Source organism: Pygocentrus nattereri, chromosome 24 (genome assembly GCF_015220715.1).
Source record: "Pygocentrus nattereri isolate fPygNat1 chromosome 24, fPygNat1.pri, whole genome shotgun sequence".
In the NCBI taxonomy this organism is placed as follows: domain Eukaryota; kingdom Metazoa; phylum Chordata; class Actinopteri; order Characiformes; family Serrasalmidae; genus Pygocentrus; species Pygocentrus nattereri.
The window spans coordinates 10,879,168-10,889,041 of NC_051234.1; the positions used below are offsets into that span (position 1 = coordinate 10,879,168).

Below are 9,874 nucleotides of genomic sequence, written 5' to 3' on the forward strand. Positions count from 1 at the left end.
TACAAGTAAACAGATCCAAAATTACGCACATGAGTAGAGAACAGTTTAGTGTAGACGTCATCATGACAACCAGCATCATGTGAGTCCAGTCAGAGTGAGATGAGCAGCAGTGAGCAGTGCTTGTGTTCTTAACTGCTTTAAAATGATGTGAGACTCAGAAAAACGTCCTTCACATGTCCTTATTAAAGAAGGCAGAGAGGAAGACGTCGTGTTCTGAGACACATAAGCTGGACGTCCCACCACCGTCTTTTAAAGCTCAGAGCATGAACTTCGTCTCCCGGTTTCTGCTCCGCCACGTTCAACCAGAGCCGGTTTATGAGAAGCCTGACCAATTCCTATCTCCCGCATTATATCAAAAATAAGACTGTTAAACAGCAGAAAGTGCCCATGAGGGAGCCCTCAATGAATGGGAGTAAATGGCGCTCAACGGCTAAAAGCGAAAAGTTCAAACAGTTTGTAATGACTCACCTAGAACTCTCCTTTAATTTTAGAAAGTAGAAAGATGTGTTTCACTAAAAAAAGCAAGGACATTTTACCTATATATTTACTTTTTTCTACAGCAAAGAAGCAGAATGTAGGCATTGTTGCTACTGAGTGCTGATTGGTTAGCATTACTGCTAGAGCGTGATGATTGGCGAGTGGAGCAGCTCATTGGGTGTTCGCGCTCACAGATGTCATGGACATGCATAAGGTGCCGTTTTAAACTCCTATAACTCGAATTCAAAAGCTCTTAAAAATATAACAGCAGTGTTAAAATACTTTATGATATTCAGTGCTCAGGAAATTATTGCATTCTATTACATTTAAAATGTTTAGGCATTTAAAAACTATGATTTTGCTCAAAGGCTCCATATCAACCCAATCATTTTGGACTCACTCAGGAGCGCCCTCTAGTGTCTGAGAAACCCGGAAGACACTGCAGAGTGATAATTCTCCTCTCTACAAGTTCTCTGGTTCAACATTATAAACTTTCACTATGATGTGATGCACATGCACAGAACGTGCTTAAACTTTCCAATTGGGAATGTAATCAAATACAAGCATTTACATTGATATTATTCTTCTATTTAATGGATTATTTATAGGATTATCCACCTCATTCAGTTGGGCAGAAACTGTATTGCAAATGGCCTCAAATCAGACTAGACTATTCCGGCTGAGGTGTTTACATGGACATATTCTATTCCAACTGAGCTATTAGTCGGATTATTAACAGATTATTAGGCTCCATGTAAACGTGGCTACTGTGTTTGTATGTGAAAGTCCTATTAAATGTTACTAGCACTCCACACAATTCCTCAACAGCCTCTGCCTGCAATAGCAAATAAAGGGACTTCATCCAAGCTAGAAACTAGGTGGCTTAGCTGGCAGGTTAGCAACATTAGCATCACTGAGCAACATTTTGGGGAAAAGGCTTATTGCTTATGATAAATAACTTGGGTGCAAACTACATTAATGGACTCCCTTTGTTCACGTTGGAACTTTGCATCTGCACCTGAAAGAAACATAGTTCTTTATGGGTTCTTTGCTAAAAACAATGGTTCTGCATAGAACTACACACACTCATGGAGAACATCCTGTATATGGCTCATCATAGCACCAAAAAGGGTTCTGCTACTGTTATGATGTCAAAGTAGTAACTATAGCAGAACCCCGTTTGGTTCTTTTCAAAAAGGTTCTATATAGAACCATATACAACACATTCTGCAACAATCTGAAGAGCCATTTCACCACGCAGAGAACCACTTAAGCATGCAAAGGGTTCTTTGAGAATTCATGGTTGTATATAGAATAACATAAATATGTTAATCTAATGATTTTCCCACACTGTAAAAAGACTGTCATGGTTCTTCTACAGGACAAATGATCCGAACTGAGTCAGAGTTCATCAAACTCACCTTAAACTGACCAGCACAAACAGAACCACCAAAAACAACAGAAGGCAGCATTTCCATCCACAGGCCAGTCAGCTGTAAGACACTGAGCTCGGATTTCTCTCTTCTCCCGCTGCATTTCCACGTCAAACCTAAGCCCGTCCTTCCAAATCGCAATATCAAGCCCAGACAAGGTGAGATGGGAGCGTCAGTTCTGTTTCCCAGGGCTGTGTTAGAGCAGTCACGCAGAAAGGTTACGAGTATTTATAGAGCAGCTTCATATTACAGAGAGACGCGCCACCAGAGTCTGATTTAAACCCAATTATCGACACACATCAACTAAACTGCTAATCTAAACACAATGGAAAAGATCTACTCAAAGCCAGATGGAACACACTTAAAAAGATGATGGCATAAAGGTTCTTCAGTAAAGAAAACGGTTCTGTATAGAGCCATATATAGAATACAGGTTTAATTCATGGCAGAGGGTGTTTTGAGGCAAAACAGTCCCCAAAGAACTTATTATTTCAGATTTTTCACTGTTCTCCATCATCAACATTCCATATAAACTCAGAAGACTTGTGTACGTTCACGGGTGGTTTAGATAGTAAATGCAATGTCTGTATTTGTGTTGTAGTCATGGCGACCCCTGGTTCCTATCACCACCATACCCTCCTGCGCGGCTGTGAGTAGCAGCTTTTCCAGTAGCTCTGTCTTCTGTGTACTGTTTTTGCCCTTTTTCCTAACTGTTTTTTTCCTATACGTTTATGCTGTTATTTAAGTGACGAAGGACGTGGAGCATGTTTTCATGCGTATGGGCAGAAACCTTTTTGGTTACATTTCCTTCAGGATCAATAAGGTGTCTGTCTGTCTGTCTGTCTGTCTGTCTGTCTACCACTGTAAAGACATCAGAAGCATTTCACACCAAACCACTCTGGATAACACAGATTACATCCCACTACTCAGTTATGTTAAAAACTCCATTTAATGGCTAACAAAGGGCAGAGACATGTTGATCTTTGAGTTTTCTGTGGAAACACAGACACACACACACACACACACACACCTCTTCTAAGCCACTTATCCTTCTGGGTCTCAGGGGGGAGCTGCAGCCTATCCCAGCAGTCATTGGGCGGAAGGCAGGACACACCCTGGACAGGTCACAAGTCCATCAGACAGACAGATATACACATTCACACACTCACACCTAGAGGCAATTTACCATGTCCAGACTGCATACCTTTGACTGTGGGAGGAAATCTGAGTACCCAGAGGAAACCCACGCAGACACGGGGAGAACATGCAAACTCGACAGTGAAAAGACCCTGGTCGCCAGGCCTGGGAATCAAGCGCAGATCCTACTTGCTGTGAGGCAACAGCGCTACTCACTATGCCACCGTGCCACCTCTGTGGAAGCAGCGGTAATATATTTTGAGGGAGTGTTTCTTAAACGTGTTTAAAATGCTTTCATTTTATCTTTGTGCGTCACAGCGTTACTGCAGGTTCTCACGTTGCACGATTTCTGAAACAATGATGCCGTATCCCTCTGCGCTGAATCTGAAACGAATGTCTAAAATGAACCATTTCACACCAAATGACTCCGAATAACTCTGTTTACAGAGTGGTGGAATTCTCCATTGAGAATACCATATAACACTAAGGCTGGACTGAAAAACAAAGCAGTACATGCGGCAGGGGGGCTTATGAAAACAAAAACACTTATTTTAACTTTTAATTCCAGCATGTTTAGAGAGCAGCACTGAGTAGCGTCTGTTTATTTGTTAGCGATGCAGCTAGTTCTAATGTTTGGAGCACAAATGCTGGCAGAATCAACATGTAGCTTTGCTGGACTCAACACATGATTCTGTGACAGCATTAATTCGACAGCACAGTTCGCATTAACTACACCCAACACAGCTAGCAATAATCCCCCAATTTAGGCCTGTGTTTTAATAGCTGCATACAATAAACCAGAGAAGTCAATTAAAGTCGCAGTTCTTCATATGAAAATGAATCATCAGCTAAATTTGAATGACTCTGACAGCCTTACCTGGAGCAAAGTGTTTTATAGGCAAACGTGTCTCAGCTGATCAACTACATTTGGAGCTCAGAGGTAAACTGTAAATCTGATTTCCATGCTGCGTCTGTGTTCTGCCTCAGGGAGCGTTCTTTATGTACTCTCTCAGCCTGAACCCTGGACAAGTTTAAACAGTTCCCCTCCTTCACAACACGCACCCAATCTAAGATAACTCCCATCATGACAATGCCAGACCCTTAGCACTCCCAACAGACCTTCCGTCCCACCTGGAAACAGCCCTTCATCCGTCAGTACCGCGTAGGAGTTTAACTGAACCAGCTGCACTTTTACAGCCAAACAAACTGAAGCTCATAGCTCAGAAAGGTTCGCAACACTGGTTGCTTGGGACCCACATCTTTATGGAGAATAACACTGGAGCTCAGGCATTTACACAGGATATCAGCGTAGAAACGCTTCTGAAGGAGGTTTATTCAACATCAGTTCGGGATACTGGAGATTTATAATTGATTATAATAATATTAAACAATGTATCATTTTCAATTTGTTTTTTTTAGCAAAAATAAAAATCTCAGGTTGTATAGATTAATGGCCATAATTGTCGAAAAATGTGATACAATTTTCATGATGATGTTTTCCGACATCTGGTAAGTTGGAACAGACACACTAGAGCCACATTTAACGTCTTCCACGTTCCAAAACATACTTTGTCATATTCTTCATAACTTTCAGATTTCAAAAGCTTCACTCAAAAGGTGGGTGTCATATGAGAGCTGTAGCTGTCTTCTTTCCAGACAAATAAACCCTTACAATAAAAGAAGCTGAACTCACCTTTTTTCTCTACTAAAAGTCAACCCATTTTTCCACAAATCCTGGCTATAAACTATAAACAGATGGTGTCTCTTCAGTGATCTGCTAGTAGTGTGTCTAAGATTTTTGGCTTTCAGCAGTAAATTGGAAGCATACAGCAATATGTGTGATCAATAAACGCATTTTCTGTTCATTTGAGGGAAGCCTTTACCAAAAAATAAAAAAATAAAAAATAAAAATCTACATATATTTTATGCAGTTACAGAATAATTTGCCTTAGGATTTGCTCATTTAGAACCAGATGAACAAACCAAAATATCCTCTGGAGAATAAGAGGTTAAACTACACCATCAACACCCTAACACACTGTGCTGCACTAAACCCAGATGACATAATTTCACAATAACAGTAAATATTGTCATACTGTCCTGGATATAATATTTGAACAGTCAGGTGTCACAACATTTGAGTTACTGACATCTCTTTACAGTATTACAGTTTTGCTCAAAATAATGATAAATAAGCCTCTAACTCCATCTGTAAAGTGGGGTGTATCAAAAATACATGCTGTTAATGTGGCTAACTAGTGTTGCATGCAACGTTTTTGTATTGCCAAGTTACACAGAAATAAAATGTCATTATATATATATATATATATATATATATATATATATATATATATATATATATATATATATATATATATATATATATATATATATATATGTGTGTGTGTGTGTGTGTGTGTGTGTGTGTGTTGTAGTCATGGTGACTCCTGGTTCCTATCACCACCACTGTAAAGACATCTGATCCATTTCACACCCAACCAAACTGAATCACTCTGTTTACATCTCACACACTGAATTGTGTAGAAAACACTAGGGCTGGAATTAGGCCTGTCACAGTTACTACATAAAGCACTTATTTGAGATGATCGCAGTTATTACATCTGACTGCAGTCATAAGATTTAGCAGTCAAATAATGCTGCAACAACCAGAATGTGAATGTTGGGTTTGGGTAAATAAATGTAAACAAAAGAAAGCAGGAAATGCATTCACAACAGTTTTTGTACTGTGTCATGTAACTGACAAGCTACATAGAAATTATGTTGCAGGCAATTTACAACATGCACCTATTTGCATGAAAGTTTCACTGTGTAAAGTCAGCCTAACAGGCTAAAAACAGACAAAGCTTCTAAATACTAAATAGAGAAATGAATAATAACATAACGAATGAATACTCACATTATTTAATAATACATAACGGCTAAATATTTTGAAAATATAAGAATAAAAAGCCAGGGGTTTTGCTCTTATTGTATATACTCTATTATTATTAAGTGTTGGGTGATATAATTTATCACAATAAATAGCATATCATTTAGTACAGCGAGGTACAGAAACCAATGAAAACACTAATGTGTACATAGTTACTTTTACCCATTCATACAGTTCTGAACTGTAGCAAAATAATTGCAGTCATTTAAGATGTTGTGATGCATATATTTATAATACTGAGATCATAAATTCAGTGCAATAGTTAAGTTACATGCAGCGTAGATCTCCATTCAGATCTAATGTCTGCAGTGCAGTCTCAGTGCAGCTCAGCGGAACAGCTAATCTATCCGTGTTCCAGCGCAGGGAGGAGGAAGCGTTTCACTCTTTCCGTTCAGCCTTCCAGTTCATGCCCTCTTAACGAGGATCCCCAGCGCAGGCCAAACACAGCTGCTGGGAATTCTGGGAGTGGACTATAATATAACGCACTCTTCCAGCTCTCCAAGGAGGCCCATCATGACCTCATCACTACAGCTAAAAATACAAGTGGCCTCAGTCTCCAAACAGAAACCAGCAGGATATTACTGTCCCCTGCTCACCAACACAACAGTTCCTCACCAACACGATACTTCACCAACCACAGGCTCCCTCACCAACACGATAGTCCTCACCAACACGATAGTCCCTCACCAACACGATAGTCCCTCACCAACACGATAGTCCCTCACCAACACGATAGTCCCTCACCAACACGATAGTCCCTCACCAACACTGTCTTCTCTTCACCAACACGATACTTCACCAACCACAGGCTCCCTCACCAACATGGAGTTCCCTCACCAACATCATAGCCCATCGCCAACACTGTCCTCTCTTCACCAACACCAGAGTTCCTCATAAACAACGGGCTCCCTCCCTACCAATATCAGAGTCTGACAACAACACTGGACCACCTTCTCACCAACACAATAGTTCCTCATAAACAACAGGCTCCCTCACCAACATCACTGGACCTCCCACGCCAACACCGGACCACAACTCACAGGCCTTAGCGATACAACTTAACTGCGATTTCTGTTGGAAAATGATTTATCTCATGAAACTTCTGATTTCACCCTGATTTTGACTCAAATCAGAATCATTTTTAAAGAATTTTAAAGACATAGTAAATACATTGAATACAAAGTAAATACAGAGCCATCACCTAAACGAGTACCAACGCCAACTCTTCATTCATTTCAGCTGAAGCCCCCCCACCCCCAAACTGAATGCATAGGCATACTCGTATACTATCCATTACTGATTATGATAAAATTATTGATAGATTATAACATTGATTCTAACAGAACCAATCAGAGCAGTGGAATTACCACCTTCAGAGGAACCAGTAGAATTTTACAGTCCCCTGTTCACCAACACAGAGTTCCCTCACCAACACGATACTTCCTCACCAACCACAGGCTCCCCCTTATCAAAACAATAGCCCCTCACCCACCACAGGCTCCCCCATCAACACCGGAGTTCCTTACCAACTACAGGCTCCCTCACCAACACTGGAGTCCCTCACCAACCACAGGGTCCCCCTTACCAACACGATAGCTCCTCACCATTCATGGGCTCCTTCACCAACATGACAGCCCAGGGGGATGGAGGAGTCTGGTCCTACTGACTTACATTAAAAGTAAAGCATGTTTTTTTTCCTTCTCCTGTAAAGTCACCATTTTAGAGATGCGAGGTTTTGTTCTGACAGCAGTGATATTCTCAGGTTTGGTTCACGACCGTATCAGTCTATATCACCAAGAGTTTATTCACAATATTCATTACCGTCTCAATATTTTTACAGGCCAGAATATTCTCACCTTCTGCGCTGTCAGAGGTCGTGGTGCCCAGCCCGGTGTCAGCACTATCAGCTCTGTTGGGTCTCCAGCCAAAGCGGCTCTGGGACTTCTCCAACACAGCCGGGGTCTGGAACTCCATATCAGAGTGTCCAGCTACAACACCAATAAGAATAACACAGTAAATAACACTCTCCATTTGCAGTTAACAGCTACAGCAAATGACCCTGCACTGAATGACATCTACCTTTAGGCCTGGAGCTCTGAGGTCTCTGCGACGTGGTCATTCCAGCCTCAACTGCGTGTGGAAAAAACAAGTTAATCAGTCTGAAGGAACAGGACACCGACGTTAAACTGCGGTGTACTTCTGGTAGGTACTAACTCCATTTTTTTGGTTGTACTTTTCTTAAGCAATGGCAATAAAGCAGCATCTATCAATCTATTTGTCTATTTATCTATCTACTCAGTCAGAAAACAGCTTTAGGTTCCCTGGGGCTTTCCAAAAAAAGCAGCAGTCCAATCAAAACAAGCCAACAGTGCCCCCCAAAAGTATTCGGACACCTATGCTGTACTTACCCCTCCTCATGTAAGAAAACAAAATGCCAATCCACCACTTGTGGGTTTCATATCATTACAGCTTGAGCAGTTTATCTGCAGACTTCTGCAGGGTTGCATCCAAAATGCCTCTGTACAGTTCAGTTCATGATCCATCCATGAAGATAAGATCAGCAAAACTACCGTAAGAAAACACAGGCCCAGAGTTTCAATCAAAGAGTCCACCATCTATAGAGCCCCTAAAGCATAGTAATGATTTTTAAATAAGGGATAGCCACACTTTACTCTATCAAAGCCTCAATTAATATATTGAGAGCACTGCATTGAGCCCACAAATGAATATATCGAGGCAAATTACTATAATGGGGCCACAAGTTAAGTTTCTCATAACTACTGGTCTCAATATATCAACCTGCAGCCATGCCTTATTAACAACCAGGTCATTTTATGGACTCTTTGACCATCAGTTGGATGTTCTGACAAGAGCTTGCCTTACAAACAAGAGGCTTTACTTTATGAAGTAACCTAACATACTTCATTTGAGTTAAACAATGGTTAACATGTCTAAACACTTTTTGGTGGCCACTGTATCCATGACACGTTTGTAAACACCGTTTAAAAATAAAGTACCTGGATTTAAGACACTTTATCAACACTAACTTATAGCGGTGATATCGGGTTACCGTGATATAGCTGGAAAATATCGTGATATTTCTCCTCAATATCGCTCAGCCCTCCAACACATCAGCTTTTACCACAAACACAGCGGCTAATACACTCCATAACAACGCGGTGGGTCGCGTAACATACCTGAACATCACCGCATAAAGCTGTCTTCTGTTTTTAAATATTCACAGCGGGGTTCAAGCTGTATTTCTATATAAATAAGATGTTTAAAATTGTGTTTTTGGTCGCGGTGAAGCTCCGAACTGCGCTGCTGTTGTTTAGCACTTAACGACCGCGCTCTTCTTCTTCGCGGGTTTTGTTGTCTCCGTGAAGCTCTTCGGCGCCGCTTGCCGGCCAGAACAGCGAACAGCACGAGGCCTGCTGTTGAGTTACTGGTAAGACAAAACCAGAGTATAAAATAAATACACCAATACAGAAAAGATGATATTAAACAAGCTGAATGCCTACATTAAAGAAGATCATCCTTCTTATTATGAGAGGAAAAACTGAACAAAAAAAATATAACACACTAAATAATAAATAATAGTCTCAAATGCGGTGCACCATCAGAGACACTTCCACTTTTTTATTTCCATGTATTTCATTACATTTGTACTTTGGTAAGGACTTCAAAATTATACTTTGATTTGCACTCAAGTATATGTGTGAAGAAAACCTGTACGTTTCCTCGTCCCCTTTCAGTCCTTCACATTGAGCTCCACATTCTGTCCCGCTGGTTCAGCTCCTGTTCTGCTTTCCTGTTGATCACTCCTCACTTTGGAGCTTTAGTTAGCTTTTTTATTTTAGCATAAAAAATGAGAAGA

General features: G+C 40.7%; 1 protein-coding gene across 3 annotated transcripts in view; it reads right to left on the reverse strand.

The window, feature by feature from the left end:
- Positions 1–9,338, reverse strand: part of cep85 (centrosomal protein 85) — a 28,193-nt gene extending 18,855 nt beyond the window's left edge. For 2 of the 3 annotated variants that reach the window (XM_017714427.2, XM_037534229.1), the window contains exons 1-4: positions 9,195–9,338; positions 8,406–8,563; positions 8,077–8,127; positions 7,854–7,985 (exon numbers count right to left, since the gene is read on the reverse strand). In XM_017714427.2, the coding sequence (XP_017569916.2) occupies positions 7,854–7,985; positions 8,077–8,127; positions 8,406–8,415 (193 nt within the window). In that variant the 5' untranslated portion in view covers positions 8,416–8,563; positions 9,195–9,338. The remainder of the gene's footprint in view (positions 1–7,853; positions 7,986–8,076; positions 8,128–8,405; positions 8,564–9,194) is intronic. The other variant, XM_037534230.1, reaches the window with a different exon arrangement.
- Between the last annotated feature and the right edge of the window lie 536 nt (positions 9,339–9,874).